Below are 18,648 nucleotides of genomic sequence, written 5' to 3'. Positions count from 1 at the left end.
GGTTCTCTTGGGATTAACTCAGAAGATGCCATTCCTGAGTTGTCATTTGTTTGCCTGGTAGAGTTTCCTTGAGTGAGTCTTTTATCCTTAGCAGAGGATACCCTGGCCAGGGAGAATATGGATCATTCCAGTTCTTGTAGGTATGATTGAGGGCTGTTATATATTTAGAAGCTGAGTCTGCCCTTTACCTGCCTGTCAAAAGGGCTTCAAAGCTGCTGCACCAGGAACTGTTTCAGATTACAGACTTCGGTAACTAATGACCCATGTCCTCCCTTCAGTCGTAAAATCCCAAAATGGTCCTAGGAGAGGAGAAGTAAATCCTGATGGCTGCTGAGAGGTCATCTTAGAACTAAATCTCAAGAGAAATGCTTTTAGGTTGAGAGAGAGAGGGCCCCCTCAAAAAAAGGAAAGGAAAAGAAAGGGGAAACATGAGACTATTGTACAGAAAGGTGTCTGCAGTTCACCCAGGTGTGTTCTAAAGACCAAACCCCCACATCAGCAATTAGCAGGAAACCTTTGAGCTCTTCTACCTCTGAGGAAGCACGATGGAATCAGATAGCATGGGAAGCGTGGGCACACACACACACAAACACACACACACTTCACCTGATTCCGATCTCCGTAGGAAAGGAGTTTCTGGGGGAGAGAGAATGAGACCAGCTGACAGTCCAAGGAGGCCGTAATTTTAGCAGACCTACCAAGAACATTGATGTAGGAGGCTTGTTATTCTAAATCCCGGGAGCCTTTTTATTTTTTCTTTGGAAAGTACGTGAAGGGTCGTAATGCTGCTTTGCTCCCCAAACTGGACAGCGAGGTAAACAAGAGCAGCCACAACAACAGTGAGGAGCAGAAGCTGTCATCCTGACCACCATGGAGTTTCTTGAAAGAACTTATCTTGTGAATGACAAAGCCACTAAGATGTATGCCTTCACCCTAGACAGGTAACAGACATCTGTTTCTGCGTCACAATTTTCTGTCTTGACTAATCAGTAAACCCTTGGGTCCCACTGCTTCAAAATTGAGAACTTTTGCTGTGCAACTCAGAGGCATTTTGTAAAATTTGGTAAACTTTTGACTGACTTGAATAATTCAAATCCTGAAGAATTCAGGATTTAATTCCTTAAATATCCTCAGTGCACAAAGGATACATTTTTATTAATATATTTTTCATCTGTAGTTTATCTTCCAGAAAATAGGCATATATACGATCCAATGTGTTTACCTTTCTTTTCCTCAAGTTATTCCATTTTTAAAGTCCTAGGTAAATTTTACTAAATTGCATTTAGAAAAAAATTAAGGCTTTTAAACTATGTGACTGAATTGTGATTATACTGATCTTTAAATTAATTGCTATTTTCTTAATCACAAAATAACAATCAAATATATACAACTATAATAAATATAGCTGAATTTAATGTGATATATAGTTCTAGTTCCATTTAATATCTCCACATTACTACATGCAATATATTCATTCATTTTCCCCTTATTTAACTACTATTGATTAAATACACCTGGATATATAACAGGAAGAAGATATTCCTACTCTCAGATCTCTGTCCTCTTGAAATTTTGAGTCTAATGTGGAACCTATATAGGGAATAGGCAATTACAAAACATCATGCAAGTGTCATTCTGGTGGTGTTTAATGAGAATATCTCAAAGAAAAGGTATTAGCTAGACTTTAAGGGTCAGAGAAAGTTTTTCAGAAGTGCTAGAGTAAGAACTGAAAAATGAAAAGGAGTTAGAGAGTAAGGTTAGGAAAACTCCACAGAGAAAATAGGGTTAGAGAGAGGGAGGCAAACCATAAGAAACTTTTAACTATAGAGAACAAACTGAGGGTTACTGGAGGGGAGGTGGGTGGGGGATGGGCTAAATGGGTGATGGGTATTAAGAAAGGCACTTGTGATGAGCATTGGGTGTTATATGTATGTGATGAATCACTAAATTCTACTCCTAAGACCAGTATTATAGTATTTGCTAACCAGCTAGAATCTAAATAAAAATTTGAAACACACACAAACACAAAAGAGAGAGAGAGAGAGAAAATAAGGTTAGGGGACATTTTCCAGACTGAGATAATTGCCTGGAAAAAAACAGAGACATATAAGAATAAGAGTTTGGTGTGTTTGGGGAGTTCAACCTGAATTAAGAGCAAAGAGAAACATGCTTAGTACATATGGATGAATGAATGGAAATCTGAAATGAATTCATGTTAGGAGCAGAGCTTAAGAGAATACATATCCACTAATAGTATGTATAATGTTTTTGTTTGTTTCGTGGAGCCAAATTAATATTCTAAAGAGTAATAACATTGTTTGAGAGCATCAAATGTTTGAACAACAGTAAAGGGACTTTTTATAGGACATTTATAATTTTGGTTTAAAAATATATGATAGATTCTAGCACATCTATTATCTCACATTATAAAAATTATTTTTCTTAGAAAAATAATATTAGATGTGATTTATTAAGACCATAAATAACCAAACCTCATTTTAGGTCAGGCAGAAATTAATTTTTTTTAACTTTATTCATTTTTGAGAGACAGAGAGAGACAGAGCATGAGCGGGGAAGGGGCAGAAAGAGAGGGAGACACAGAATCTGAAGCAGGCCCCAGGCTCTGAGCTGTCAGCACAGAGCCCAACGCAGGGCTTGAATTCATGAACTGTGAGATCATGACCTGACCAAAGTTGGACGCTCAACCGACTGAGCCACCCAGGTGCCCAGGCAGAAATTTTAGACAACCAATTGTTAACACTATGGACACTATTAATAAAGCATCTCTATGTTATTAAAATAACACTATTTCCCTTCTCATTAAAATAGACCATTAACACTCTGTTACACAAATAAAGCCAATCATTTATAGTTACAGGGTCTCTTTCACTTCCTAAATGGGTATGATTTTCAGGATATGGTGATGAGAAAAACTGTCAAACTCATTTTAATTTTGTTTTCATATAAAAACAGTTAAACCTGGGAGAGATGATTTATCCTGATTCCTGATTTATCAGTTAGGAACCTGAATGCCAAAGAGAAAAACTGCCTTTCTTAAGGTCAGATATCTAATTATGACAGAGTTGGGGTCTGGATCCATGCCTCCTGTTTGTGAATTCAGTGTCTGCTACCTCCTCCATATCTCCTGCACACACACTTTCATCTTGTGCCCTCCTGAATCCTTAATCTATTTCCTCCTGAGGTCACATAGACTTTGATTTCCTCAACAATCATTTTATTATTCGTAGTTCTGTGGGTCAGGATTTCCTCAAGGCCCCATCTGAGGTCAGTGAGGTTTGCTCATGAGGGTGCATTCTGCTGGTGTCTGAACTGTGCCAAAATATACAAGATGGCTTTGCTCACATGTCTGAGAGCTTTGTGTCAGCTTTTGGTTAGTCTTTATTCTCCTTCCTATGGCCTTAAATATCCCCTCCCTGTAAAGGAGCCTGCTGTGGACTGGATATTTGTATCTCCCCCATCCCCCAAATTCATATGTTGAAGCCTGAACTCCCATGTGACTTTCCTGGAGACAGCACTTTTAAAAGGTGATTAAGGTTAAATGAAGTCATTAGGATAGAGCCCTGATATGGTAGAACTGCTGCCCTCATAAAAGAGGAAGAGACACCAGAGATCTCTCTCTCTCTCTCCACCACGTGAGGATGTAGCAAGGCAGCAATCTATAGACTAGGAAGAGAGCTTTTGCCAGAAACTGAATTTTCCAGCACTTTAATCATGGACTTTCAGACCATGAGAAAATAAATTTCTGTTGTTTAAGCTACCCAGTCTGTGTTATTTTGTTATAGCAGCTTAAGCAGACTAACAAATGGTCCAGCTTTAATTGGATGGGATTGTGGAGAGATTTATGCCTCAGGGCATTGTTGAAAACACTAATCAATAAATGATTACATAGGTCAACTGTTAGATATGATACCCATTTAAACAGAGCATCCAGAAGCTTAACAATGAGACCATGGAAAGAGAGAATCACAGCAAACATGATTAAAAAAGATCAGCATCCCTGGGCTGGGGTGGGGGTAGGAGGTAAAGATGACTGTGTGCATCCCCAAGGCTGCACCCTTTTGCAAATGATAACAGAAGCTGTACATGTAGGGGATGTCAGAGGAAATAGATTCCACTTAAGTAGACAAGTCATTGCTAAACAAATAAAAAAGCAAACAAGTAAACAGCAGCAACAACAGGCCCACAGGAGATCAATATCCAGAACTGCTATAGTGTATTATCTAAAACATCCAATTTTAGGCAAAATATTTTAAGACATGCAAAGAAACAGTGAAGAATAATCCATAAAAGAGCAGGTAATAGAAACTTCCTTTGAAAGGGCCCAGAAATGGAACTTAGAATTCAAAGATTTCAGAGCAGTCATTATAAATATGATTAAAGAACTAAATGAAATCATGTTTAAAGAATTAAAGAGATGTATGATGCAATGGTTCATCAAGGAGAGAATGTCAATAAAGAGACAGAAATCATAAAAAAGAAAAAGAACCAAATGGAAATTCTGAAGTTGAAAAGACAGAATTACCAACAATAGCCAAATTATGGAAAGAGACCAAATGTCCATCAACTGGTGAATGGATAAAGAAGATGTGGTATGTGAGTACAATAGAATACTACTTGGCAATGAGAAAGAATAAAATCTTGCCATATGAAACAATGTGGATGGAACTGGAGGGCATTATGTTAAATAGAATAAGTCAGTCAGAGACAGACAGATACCATACATTTTCACTCATTGAGAAACCTAACAGAAGACCATAGGGGAAGGGAAGGTGAAAAACTAATTTCAAACAGAGGGAGGCAAACCATAAGAGACTCTTAAATACAGAGAACAAACTGAAGATTGATGGAGGGGTGGGGGAGAGGGGAAAATGGGTGATGGGCATTGAGGGGGCACTTGTTGGGATGTGCACTGGGTGTTGTATGTAGGCGATGAATCATGGGAATCTACTCCCGAAGCCAAGAGCACACTATATACACTGTTAGCTAACTTGACAATAAATTACATATTAAAGAAAAAGAAAAGGACAGTAAGTAGAATAAAAAAATTGTTAAAGGGGCTCAGCAGTAGATATGAGCTGGCAGAAGAATGGGTGAGCTTGAGGATAGATCAATAGATATGCAATATAAAGAACACAGAGGAAAAATAAGGGAGGAAATGTAACAGAACCTCAGGGAAATGTGGAAATCATTAAGTGCCCTAACATAAGCATAATGGGAGTACCAGAAGGAGAGGGGAAAAAAAGGAGGAGAAAAATATTTGAAGAAATAGTGGCTGGAATCTCCCAAAATTTGGTGACAATATTAATCCACACATCCACAATGGTCAACAGATTCTAAGAAAAATTAAGGAAAAATGGATCTACTCTGATATATCACAGTGAAAATGCTGAAAGGAAAACACAAAGAGAAAATCTTGAAAGCAGCAAGAGAGAAGAAAAAGATTCATCATGTTCAAGAGCATCTCAGTAAGATTCACAGCTGACTTCTAGCAGAAACAAAGGAGCTGGAAGGTGGTAGAATGTCATATTTAAAGGGCTAAAAGAAAGGGCTAAAAGAAAATGACAAAAAGGGCTGTCAACCAATCATCTTATATCTAGCAAAACTATCTTCTAAAATGAAGGTGAAATGAAGACATTCCCAGGTGAACAAAAACAGATGTCTTTTTGCTTGTAGACTCACATTTCAATAAATAGTAAAGAAAAATTTTCAAGCTGAAAATAAGACACCAGACATTAATTTGAATCAACACATAAAAACCAAATAGCATCAGTAAATGTAATTATAAAAGATAGTGTATTTACTTTTCTTTCTTCTCTTAACTGATAATAAATTGCATATATAAAATGTATATAATATTAGATGAAATGGAAAATTTATACAAAGATACAAACTACCAAACTAACTCAAGAGAAAATAGAAACTCTGTGTGGATCTATAATAAATAAAAATAACGAATTAGTAATAAGGAGATTTCATGCAAAAGAAAATCCCAAACCCAGCTGTCTTCACTGGTGGTTTTTACCAACATAAAAAGTAGAATTAATACCAATTCTTCACAAATTCTTCCAACAAATAAAAAAGAATGAGCATTTTCCAATTCATTTTATATTTCAATATTTCACCAATAGCAAAACACAAAACTATCACAAGAAAATAAAACTACAGGTCAATATACCTTATAAATATAGATTCAAAAATCCCTGCTCCTACTACCAACAAACTGAACACAGCAAGATATAAAAAAATTATAAACCATGGCAAAGTCAGATTTATCCCAGTAATGAATTCCTGATTTAACATTTGAAATATAATCAAAGTAATATACCATATTAATAGAATAAAGGACAAAAACCACCATATGATTATCTCATTAGATGCAGAAAAAGCATTCAACAAAATTCAACAGCCTTTCATTACAGTGTTCACCAAACAAGGAATAGAAGGTAACTTCTTCAACTTGATAAAAAGCATCTATGGAAAATCTGAAGCTAACATTATACTTAGTGGTAAGGCCTGAAAGCTTTCCCCTAATATCAGGAACAAGACAAGGGTGCCCATTGTCACCATTTCTACTCAGCAATTTATTGAGTGTTCTAGCCAAGGCAAACAGGCAAGACAGAAATAAAAATGAAAATAAAAGCCATCCAGATTGGAAAGGAAGACATAAAACTTAACACCATGTGCAGATAACATCAACTAGTATATAAAAATCCTAAGGGATCCACTAAAAATCTTTAGAGCTAATGAACAGGTTCAGTAAGGCTTCAGGTAGCAAGATAATATCCAAATAATAAATTGTATTTTTATATGGTAGCAATGACTAATCTGAAAATACAATTAAGACAACAATTCAGTTTATAATAGCATGAACAAGAATAAAATACTTAGGAATAAATTTAACAAAGTACAAAACTTGTACACTGAAAATAACAAAACACTGAAATTAAAGAAGATTTAGATCTTTATTTAGATCAATGCAAAGATATCCCATGTTTGTGTATTGAAAGACAATTTTAAGATGGCAATATTCTCCAATGTAATGTAGAGTTTCAGTGCAATCAGTACTAAAATCTCATCTGCCGTCTGAAGAAAATGACAAGATAATCCCACAATTCATATAGAAATAAAAGGGGCCTAGAAAAAGTGAAACACACTTGAAAAAAAATATTTGAAATCATTTCCTGATTTCAAAAGTTAATATAAAGCTACAACAAATGACAGCTAAATGTAAGAGCTAAAACTATAAAACTCTTAAAAGAAAACACAGGCATAAAACCTTATGACCTTGGGTTAGGCTATGGTTTCTTAATATGGCACCAAAAGCATAAGTGATAAAAAAAATAGATAAATTACAGAGCATCAAAATTAAAATCTTTTGTTCTGAAAACAATACAATGAAGAAAATGAAAATACAAGCCACAAATTGAGAGGAAATATTTGCAAATTAAATATATCAGAATATATAAAGGACAATTACAACTCAATAATAAGAAGATAAATTGGCCAATTTAAAAATAGGCTTTGGATAGACACTTCTCCAAGAAAATATACAAATGTGTAATAAACACATGAAAGATGTTTAACATCATTAGCCATCAGGGGAAATGCATGTCAAGACCACAATGAGATAGTACTTCATACCCACTAGGATGGCTATAATCAAAAAACCAAAAACAAGTGTTGGTGAGGATACAGAGAAATGATAGCTCTCAAGTATTGAATGTGGGAATGTATAATAGCCTAGTGTTTTGAAAAACATTCTGGCAATTTCTACAAAATGTTAACTATAGAGTTTCCTTATGACCCAGGAATTCTACTGCTAGGTATTTTTTCAATAAAAATGAAAACATACTTCTAAAAAAGCTTGTATACAAATTTTCATAGCAGCATTATTCATTATTATGAATAAAGTAAAAACCCCAAATCAAAACCACCTAAATACCCATCAAATGATTAAAGAAAATGTTGTATATCCATGCAATGGAGTGTTATTTGAAAATAAAAAGCAATAAAGTACTGATGTATTGATACTTTCTAAAACATGGATAAACCTTGAAAACATTATGCTAAGTGAAAGAAGTCATTTATAAAAACCACATGCTGTATGATTCCATTTATATGAAATGTCCAGAATGGGAAAATTTATGGAGGCAGAAAGCAAATTAGTGCTTGCCTAGGGTAAGGTTGTATGTAAGGAGATTGGGACATTGGGGAAATATTGCTAACGGGTACAAGGTTTCTTTTTGGGATGATGGAAATGTTCTAACTTAGATTATGGTGATGGTCACACAACTCTGCAAATATGCTAAAACCCATTAAGTTGTATACATAAGTGGGTCATATATGTGGTATATGAATTATACCTTAATAAAGCTGTTTCAAAAAGGAGAGGGTAAACTGAATTCCTGTTCTGGGATAAGAAATTACATCTGATGCTGCAAACATTTCTATTCTCCACTCCCTCTAGCTCTCCCCTCAAAACACTTCTTCACATCACTCATATATTTCATAAACATCGAATCAAGTATAATCTCAGCAAATATGTGCTGATATTTACTGTGTTCAAGACAAGGTCCCAGGAGCTGAATACTTAGGACTCTTTCTAGTGCAGACAGAGCACAGTGATTGATAAGGGGAAACGGGCCAGGAACAGCTAAGGGATTTATGACTGTTTTCTCCTTCTTTGACATTTATCCTCTCCTTAGGATTAGAGAATCCAGCCCCGGGGTCAATTAATACAAAACTGATGATTTGTATGATTTATTGTCATTGGAGTAGAATCTAGAATGATAGATGTGGACAAAGGGGCAACAAAAGAAAAGCCTGCTTTTTGTTTATTCAAGCTCTGTTATAAAAATGCTTAGCCTAAAAGTTATTTCACAGTAAAACTTGTTTTATTCTTTCTCAAGAACAATGATAATAATGTAGTTTGTGAAAATGGTAGACTAACTTAAAAATTCACATTTTTTGGTGCATTTACCTTGTTCCAAACACACTTTGAAATATTTATATGAATTAACTAAAATATCACAGCTGCCCTGTGAGAGAGCTGTTATCATTATCACCATTTTGCAGTGAGGAAATTGAGGCACAGAGAGGTTAAGTCATTTTCTTACAGTCATATGATTAGTGAGTGGTAAAGCTGGGAGGTGACTTAGCAATGGGATGTCAGAGCCCAAGTTCGCAGCCCCCTCGCTGTGCTGCCAGTCACTCAGCCCATCTCTGAAACTGGCATGCCCTTATCCTAGCTGCTGTAACCAGAAATCCATGAGCCATCCTCCGGTCCCTCCCCTTCCTCATTCCCCCTTAACTGATGCTATTGATTAGTATGTCCTGTGGATCTTACGTCCCAATAGAATTTGAAGAAAAGTAAATCCTTTTTTGTTATTTTTTAATGTTTATTTTTCAGAGAGAGAGAGAGAGAGGAGAGACAGAGACAAAGCGTGAGTGGGGAAGGGGCAGAGAGAGAGGGAGACACAGAAACCAAAGCAGGCTCTTGGCTCTGAGCTGTCAGCACAGAGCCTGACGCGGGGCTCAAACCCACTAACCCTGAGATCATGACCTGAGATGAAGTCTGGCGCTTAACTGACTGAGCCACCCAGGTGCCCAAGTGAATCCTTTTTTAATGGCTCAGAGTTGTGCATGAGCTAACATCTGCCTACTTCTCTGACATCATCCAATGTTACTCTGTCTTCACACCACAGTGGCCACATATGTAGTTCCCTTTCCGTCAAGCCCAGCTTTTGAACAAGACAATCTCTTTCTTGCCTTTGTGCCCTTGCCCCAGCAACACCCTCCACTTGATGTTTCTCTTGCATGTAGGTCTACTCCCAGTTACCCTTGAACTCACCATGGCAGTATCTCTACAGAAGTGCACCCCCATTACCACTCTGTTTAAAGTAGCCCCACCTTCCCTCACCCAGTCACTGCCCATCATACCACCCAGCCTCTGAAACTATCTGCTGGCTTACAGTTTGTGTCCCTCTGCTAGGATACAAGCTTTTTAGGTCAGGAGCTTAGTCTCAAAGACTATGGTGTCATTAGCACCTCTGATAGTGGAGGCATGTTGCAGGCATGCAGCACATATCTGTTGAATGAATGAATGAATGAATGAATGAATACATGAAGTGTGGGAAATGCATGGTGGGACCCAAGCTTTCATCTCCTGTTCTAACAGTCATAGTGACTGGAGGTTCTTGGGAGAAGTGATGTGAAAGTACAAAATGGGATTGATTTTATATGGTCAACATATGAAATAAGAGGGTGAAAAGTATTACCAGCTCTATTTTTAGAGACATAGAATAAAGGAGTTTAATGTCTATCATCAAGCAAAAATGAAATACAAAAGAAAAAGAGAGGCTTCCCCAAGATTACAAAACAAAGCTCAATTTTCTAATTCATATTTTAAGAAATAAACTCAAATTTGTAGGCTATTACAAGAAAAATTTGGAATATTTCCCTATTTCTCCTGTTTTTCTCCCCCCCCCCCCTTTTTTTCTTTGATGCTACAGTAAATTTCTTCGCTCGGGTCTACTATTCCTACCCTTCTGAGCTTTAACCATCTTTGAATTTGTGGGAATCTATGGTAATTTATTCACAATTCGTTTTTTGATGCATCATAGCATTTGCTTTTTAGAACCTTCTTAAAATTCTTAGGATTCACATCATTTTTTATATCAAGAGCCTATTCTGCATCTATAGGTACCCAGGCCATTTTGCTCTAATGAGGTGATGAGAAATGTATTTTAATTTTGGATTTCAAGTTTGGGGAGGATTATGGACACTTTTAGGAGCCCAGAGAAGACTGTGGGATCCTGCATCCTCCCCCCCACCATAAAACACACACAGACACACATATGAACACACTGCATCCAATTTCAATGGACCCTCTGAAGCCCACCTTTGGATCCCCTGCTTAGTACCTCGAAGAGCAATCTCAGCTCAGAGTAACTCCATATTGGTTAATCTCAGAGTCTGGGACAACAAAGCAGGGTTTAAAAGTAAAATTGGCCAGATTTCTTGTACTTTTCTTCTTGTGGCATTGCCCAGAGGCTGCACCCTTAGTGGGATTCCTGCCTTGGTCTGCCTTCTGCACTGCTCCAGAATAAGTTCTTTCTCCTGGTCACCACCTGGTTTTCTCTGACCACAAGATTCATGAAAAGTATAAAATAAAGCAAAGCTTCCTATGGCTTCAGCAAATCATATGGTCATATGAACAGTGCCAGAACAATTGGTGACCTTGTCTTGGTCATGTTGCCTTCTCTGCACAAAGGAAGGGAAACTTCTATCATGCTTCCTTTTTAGTTCTCATGCTCCTCTGAGTTGATGGCCATTGCTGACCCACACTGCTACATGACATGTTTTTTTTTTTATTATTATTCTAAGGGTATGTATCACATTACAAAGGCAAAAATTTATAGACATAAATATTCTATGTGCCTATTGCCAAATGGTTCCTATTCTAAAAAAGGAGATTATTTGGAACTGTTCAAAATCCTGAATGCTATTAACATCATCAGAATCCCAGTTCTGCTGTTTGCTGGCTATTTGGCCTTGGGCAATTACTTAACCTCTCTGAACCTTAATTACTTCAGCTAACAAACTACAAATCAAAACCACACTGAGATATCACCTCACACCAGTCAGAGGGGCTAAAATGAACAACTCAGGAAATTTCAGATGCTGGCGAGGATGTGGAGAAATGGGAACCCTCTTGCACTGTTGGTGGGAATGCAAACTGGTGCAGCCACTCTGGAAAACAGTGTGGAGGTTCCTCAAAAAATTAAAAATAGATCTACCCTATGACCCAGCAATAGCACTGCTAGGAATTTACCCCAGGGATACAGGAGTGCTGATGCATAGGGGCATGTGTACCCCAACGTTTATAGCAGCACTTTCAACAATAGCCAAATTATGAAAAGAGCCCAAATGTCCATCAGCTGATGAATGGATAAAGAAGTTGTGGTTTATATATACAATGGAATACTACTTGGCAATGAGAAAGACTGAAATCCTGCCATTTGCAGCAATGTGGATGGAACTGGAAGGTGCTGAGTGAAATAAGTCAGTCAGAGAAGGACAGATACCATATGTTTTCACTCATATGTGGATCTTGAAAAACTTAACAGAAGACCATGGGGAAGGGAAAGGGAAAAATGGTTACAGAGAGGGAGGGAGGAAAACCATAGGAGATTCTTAAATATAGAGAAGAAACTGAGGGTGGATGGGGTGTGGGGAAGAGGGGAAAATGGGTGATGGGCACTGAGGAGGGTGCTTGTTGCCCTGGGTGCAAGCGATGAGCCACGGGAATCTATCCCAAAAAGCAAGAGTCCACTTTACACACTGTATGTTAGCCAGTTTGACAATAAATTATATATATATAAAAAAAGAAACTATGGGATTGACTAAATGGTATCTATAATCTTTCCATCTATGAAATGCTAGAATTCTATTCCAGCCTGTAAATAATGCTTTATACTTGAGAAGAACTGATATATACTGCCCGCTTTAGGAAGTGTAAGTAGGTTCAACTCACAATACAGCTTTGATAGATTGGTAGAGAGTGTGTGCAAAGCTGTGTTAAGAAGGATTCTGGGGGTCAACAGGGACTCAACAGGAGAAAGTGCTATGATCTATTAACAGTGTTGGTGTGGAGAAGAAAGGAAGAGTTTGGGCATGTGATAGTATTTGAATCTTCAGACTGGCTCATACGCACATATCTAACATTGCTCTTCACCGCTGCTTTTTAAAATTTGTAACACAGGGTCCAAAATCCTTTCAAAGTGGAGTAATTTGTAAGGAAATGCATCAAAATGTATCTGCTTCCTTTCTCCTGTTCCTTTAACATCTCTTAATCACTGCTGGTATAGCTTGGCTGAATAAAAAAGCAAAACCTTTAGTAGTTGAGACTTCAGAAGGAAATTTCTTGCTTGTTCCTTACACTTGATATTTTTTTTTTTAATTTTTTTTTCAACGTTTATTTATTTTTGGGACAGAGAGAGACAGAGCATGAACGGGGGAGGGGCAGAGAGAGAGAGGGAGACACAGAATCGGAAACAGGCTCCAGGCTCTGAGCCATCAGCCCAGAGCCTGACGCGGGGCTCGAACTCACGGATCGCGAGATCGTGACCTGGCTGAAGTCGGACGCTTAACCGACTGCGCCACCCAGGCGCCCCATACACTTGATATTTCTTATAGAAGGAGCTGTGAACTGTAACTTCCTATCTAGTTAGCAAATGTCCTTCTATCAGTTCTGAGAATGGGTAGGGCTGTCAGTGAGGTATTTGTTTGCAACCGTGTTCACTTCTTGCTTCTGTCAAACTCATCCATAGCGTGGAACTCCAGCAGAAATCCTTGAATAAAAATCAATGTCCTGGAGAGAAGCCAGAGGAGCTGGACTCAGGAGCCATCTATCACTGCCACAGCAACTCCAAGGCCACAGAGAACAGAGCAAACGAGCAAGTCTATGCCAAGTGGAAACTCTGTGCTGCTTCAGGAATATGCTTCGTTTTCATGATTGCAGAGGCCGTGGGTGAGTATTATTCAAAAAGACTTCTCTGATTAAACTAGCAAACAGACAAAACCCCACATCATTGCAGGAGGGTTATGTAAGTTCTTCTTTTAAAGAAAGATTTCATATTTTCTGTAAGTATGGAGTAACAATATGCTCATTGTAGATAAGTTGGAAAATATTAAGAAACAAAATAAAATTCATTACCATCCCACATTTGAGTACTAACCTCTAATAACATTGTGGAGTATTTTTATACAATATATTTTTCTATTCATAACTCGGTTTTTAAAATATAACTGAGGGCATACTGAATGCTTTTGACCATGCCATCAAATATCCTTCAAAAACATTTTTATGCCTGAACAATATTCTATAATATGCTCCACTGTAATTTACATAACCATGTCTCTATTGTTAGAAATTTAAGGAGTTTTTTTTTTTCCCCCTGCTATGAACAATGCTGCAATGAAAACTCGTGAATAAAACTCCGCCTGCCTCTCTGGTTAATCCCTTGAAAGAGATTCCTAAAAGTGGAAAAATTGATTGAAGGATATAAATATTTTTATTACTTCTTGATTCATACTGCCAAACTGCTACCCAGAAAGCTTAAAACAATTCATATGTCTGCCTGCTGTACATGAGCATTACTGTCCAAATCTTTATCAAAACTTATTTTAATCTTTATTTTTTTAAGCTTATTTATTTACTTTGAGAGAGAGAGAGAGAGAGAGCACAAGCTGAGGAGGAGTAGAGAGAGGGAGAGAGGGACAGAGGGACAGAGAAAGAGAAAGAGAGAGAGAGAGAGAGAGAGAGAGAATATGAGAGTCCCAAGCATGCTCCACACTGCCAATGTGAAGCCCAATGTAGGGATCGAACTCACAAACTGTGAGGTCATGACCTGAGCTGAAACCAAGAGTCTGATGCTTCACCGACTGAGCCACCCAGGTGCCCCTTCATCTTTTATTTATTTATTTTTTTAAGTTTATTTGTTTTGAGGGGGGGGGAGGAGAGAACATGCAGTAGCAGGTTGGGGCATACAGAAAGGGAGAGAGAACCCCAAGCAGGCTCTGTGCTGTCAGCGTGGAGCCTGACATGGGGCTCAATCCTATGAACTGTGAGATCATGACCTGAGCCAAAATGAGGTTGGATGCTTAACTGACTGAGCCACCCTGGTTCCCCATATTTTAATCTTTTAAAAATCTTTATTCATGTATAGGTGAATATGCTTTATTTTAATATTCATTTCTTTGTTACTGTTAGAATATTTTTTGCAAGCTTATTAGTAATCTGTATTTCACTTTGTTGATGCATTTCCTGCTTGCCTCTTAATGTCTCCTGATCATTTGTTTTTTAGATAACTTATAATGTTCTGTTCTGATCTCTGAGAGCTCTTTATACTGTTAGGATATTGAAATTTTTATACTTGTTATAAGTACTTTTCTAGTTTTTTGTTTACTTTTTAGTTTTTGGTTTGATGTGGGTAAGTTTTAATGTTTTATATATGTAATTGTATGAAACATTCCATTTTGAGCTGATTTCTTTTATTGCTCTCACTACTTTAGTGCTTTGGTTCCTGCCTACTGAGAAGACAAATACCATTTTGTTGTTCAATTTTTTTGCATGTAATTTCAAATTATTTTGTGAGATTAAATATTCTCTAAGGATTAAAGATTCTTTTTCTAAATAGTTAACAAAGTTTTCAGCATTATTTATAGAATAATTAATCACTCCTTCCATTGATTTTTGATGTTTTTTTCATCACATCAATATTTTATAAAGAACAGGGTTTGCCTCTAAGGTGGGTTTCATCAATCTGTATTGCTATTCTCTGTTAGTAGTAACATATTTAATTAATGTACATTTATATGTTATAATATCTGTTCTTTCCTTATTATTCCTTGTTTAATAGAAAAAAGGAAAAGGCTACTTATTTCTGTTTATTATTCTAATTGAACACAAGAACCATTGTATTCTGTTCCCTCCAAAATCAAATTATGATTTTACTGGTATGTAAGTTGATTTGGAAACAAAGATCTTTTAAAAATACTCAGTTTTCTCTTCTAGGAACATGGCGTTTCTCCATTTATCCAAATACTCTATGTCTCTCATCAATATCTTGCAATTTTAGTTTGCTTATTTGTTTGTTATAGTACAGGGACAGCCTATTTCTTGCCAAGGTGATTTGCATGTGTTTGTTTTATTATATTTCTTTTTTTCAATAATAAAAATATGTTTCATATTTTTACCATGTTAAATAATATCTTATGCTAAATCAAATCTTATGTTCAACTAGTTAACTGTTAAGTGAAATGCTTCCTGAGAGGTTAAGTATTTTCACTATGTTAATGAAGTGGGTTTTTTTCCCCTTAGTTTTTTTTTTTTTTTTTTTTTTTCAACGTTTATTTATTTTTGGGACAGAGAGAGACAGAGCATGAACGGGGGAGGCGCCGAGAGAGAGGGAGACACAGAATCAGAAACAGGCTCCAGGCTCTGAGCCATCAGCCCAGAGCCTGACGCGGGGCTCGAACTCACGGATCGCGAGATCGTGACCTGGCTGAAGTCGGACGCTTAACCGACTGCGCCACCCAGGCGCCCCTCCCCTTAGTTTTTAAACGATAAACAAATAATCAAGGATGCTTGCTGACTTTTGTCAAGTACCTTTTCTTTTAAACATATTCTGTTAAAAAATTTTTTGACACATTGCTGGTGTGTGTTATATTCAGAGATTTCCTAATATGGTACAATCTCTGCATTTCTGGCATTATGATGATAATAACTAATATTTATTTAATGCTTACTATGTGCCAGAAACTGTGATGAATGCTTTCCATCGTGTTACTTTACTTAATCCTGTTGAAATCCCTGAGAGGTAGGTCTATTATTATTTGCACTATGTAGATGACGAACCTGAAACACAGAGAGTAAAGGTCTCTACTGGAGTACCACAGCTCGGAAATAAGTGGGCAGGCAGTCTGAATTCTGGGGCTCATGTTCATAGGCTCTCATTACAGTGCCACTCAAATGGACTGTGGTGGACCATTCTTTCAATGTATTGCTCAATCTGGGCCACTCATATTATCTTTAGGATTTTTTTTATCTTTATTGATAATTGAAATTTAACTATAGTTTTCTGTTATGGGACTATTTTTCTAAGTTTTTGAATTAGAGTTACACATATGAAAATGAAAAGTTTAGTTTTAATGACACTTTTTATAAGAAAATGGAAACCATTTTTGTAATGTTGTAACTATCTCTTCCTTTTTAAGAACTACCTGGTAAGTTGTCTAGCTTTGGAGACTTTCTTGGAAATAATTTTTAACATATGTTTGTTTGCTTCTTCCTCATTTATTGATGTACTCAAAATTTCTACTTCATGAGTAAGTTTGGGTCATTTGTGTTTTCCAAAGTCAGCCATCTCAATGAAATTTTCCAACTTATTATCATACAATGGAACATGACAATTTAATACTAAAACTCTCTAACTTATTCTACTTTCTCATTTTAATATTGTTTAAATATTTTCTTTTCCTTGATTTAACTTGGTAGATGTCTAATTTATTGATATATCTATTTATTGAATATATTATCTAAATTTTTCTTTTATTTTTAATTCATAATTTTGCCTTTAAAAATATTTGTTACTTCCTCCATCTTTCTTCAAGGTTGTAGTCTTATTGCATGTTTTAATATCTTGAGTTATATCCTTCTCTGATTATTTTTATCCCATATTTTTATTAATAATAAAATTATGTTTAGCTATGCACTTAGTCTAAAAGTTTTGACTTTGTTATTTATTTGACTTAATATTTATTTTAAATTATTTGAATTTATATATTATTTTTGAGTTTATTTTATTTTATTTTTTAATGTAAAAGGAATACCAGAAACTACCAGGCATATAGTATCATAAGCTATGACTTACCCTATTATCACTATTACCGTTATACTGTTACTAATTTTATGCCTTCATTTTCTATTACACAAAAGGTGGACCAAATTAGTAATTATTTGAGACTGGAAGAAAACAGAACTTGCTAACTTTTTTTGTTTGTTTGTTTTCTCATTTGTGTTTGTTTTTTGTCTTTTGCACTATCATAGATAGCAATCAGAATTAATTGGTTTCTTTTTTTCTGCTTTTTGCATTTATATTTTTTATATGAAATTTATTGTCAAATTGGTTCCCATACAACACCCAGTGCTCATCCCAACAGGTGCCCTCCTCAATGCCCATCACCCACCCTCCCCTCCCTCCCACCCCCCATCAACCCTCAGTTTATTTTCAGTCTTTAAGAGTCACTTATGGTTTGCCTCCCTGCCTCTCTAACTTTTTTTTTTCCCTGTCCCTTCCCCCATAGTCTTCTGTTAAGTTTCTTAGGAACCACATAAGAGCGAAAACATATGGTATCTGTCTTTCTCTGTATGACTTAATTCACTTAGCACAACACTCTCCAGTTCCATCCACATTGCTACAAAAGGCCATATTTCATTCTTTCTCATTGTCAAGTAGTATTCCAGTGTATATATAAACCACAACTTCTTTATCCATTCATCAGTTGATGGACATTTAGGCTCTTTCCATAATTTGGCTTTTGTTGAAAGTGCTGCTATAAACATTGGGGTACAAGTGCCCCTATGCACCAGCACTCCTGTATCCCTGGGGTAAATTCCTAGCAGTGCTATTCCTGGGTCATAGGGTATATCTATTTTTAATTTTTTGAGGAACCTCCACACTGTTTTCCAGAGTGGCTGCACCAGTTTGCATTCCCACCAACAGTGCAGGAGGGTTCCCGTTTCTCCACATCCTCTCCAACACCTATAGTCTCCTGTTTTGTTCATTTTAGCCACTCTGACTGGCATGAGGTGATATCTGAGTGTGGTTTTGATTTGTATTTCCCTGATTAGGAGTGATGTTGAGCATCTTTTCATGTGCCTGTTGGCCATCTGGATGTCTTCTTTGGAAAAGTGTCTATTCATGCCTTCTGCCCATTTCTTCACTGGATTATTCGTTTTTTGGGTGTGGAGTTTGGTGAGTTGTTTATAGATTTTGGATACTACCCCTTTATCCAATATGTCATTTGCAAATATCTTTTCCCATTCTATCAGTTGCCTTTTAG

General features: G+C 36.7%; 1 protein-coding gene across 2 annotated transcripts in view; it reads left to right on the top strand.

Moving 5' to 3' along the window:
• Nucleotides 1-870: 870 nt before the first annotated feature.
• Nucleotides 871-18,648, top strand: part of SLC30A8 (solute carrier family 30 member 8) — a 46,550-nt gene continuing 28,772 nt past the window's right edge. The window contains exons 1-3 of one of the 2 annotated variants that reach the window (XM_025922903.2): nt 6,495-6,524; nt 7,366-7,407; nt 13,351-13,552. In XM_025922903.2, the coding sequence (XP_025778688.2) occupies nt 6,495-6,524; nt 7,366-7,407; nt 13,351-13,552 (274 nt within the window). Of the gene's footprint in view, nt 942-6,494; nt 6,525-7,365; nt 7,408-13,350; nt 13,553-18,648 lie in introns of those variants that run through there. The other variant, XM_025922904.2, reaches the window with a different exon arrangement.

The sequence above is a fragment of the Puma concolor genome, chromosome F2, assembly GCF_028749965.1.
Source record: "Puma concolor isolate L17-30 chromosome F2, mPumCon1.1.hap2, whole genome shotgun sequence".
In the NCBI taxonomy this organism is placed as follows: domain Eukaryota; kingdom Metazoa; phylum Chordata; class Mammalia; order Carnivora; family Felidae; genus Puma; species Puma concolor.
This window is presented reverse-complemented; position numbering and strand designations above follow the sequence as displayed.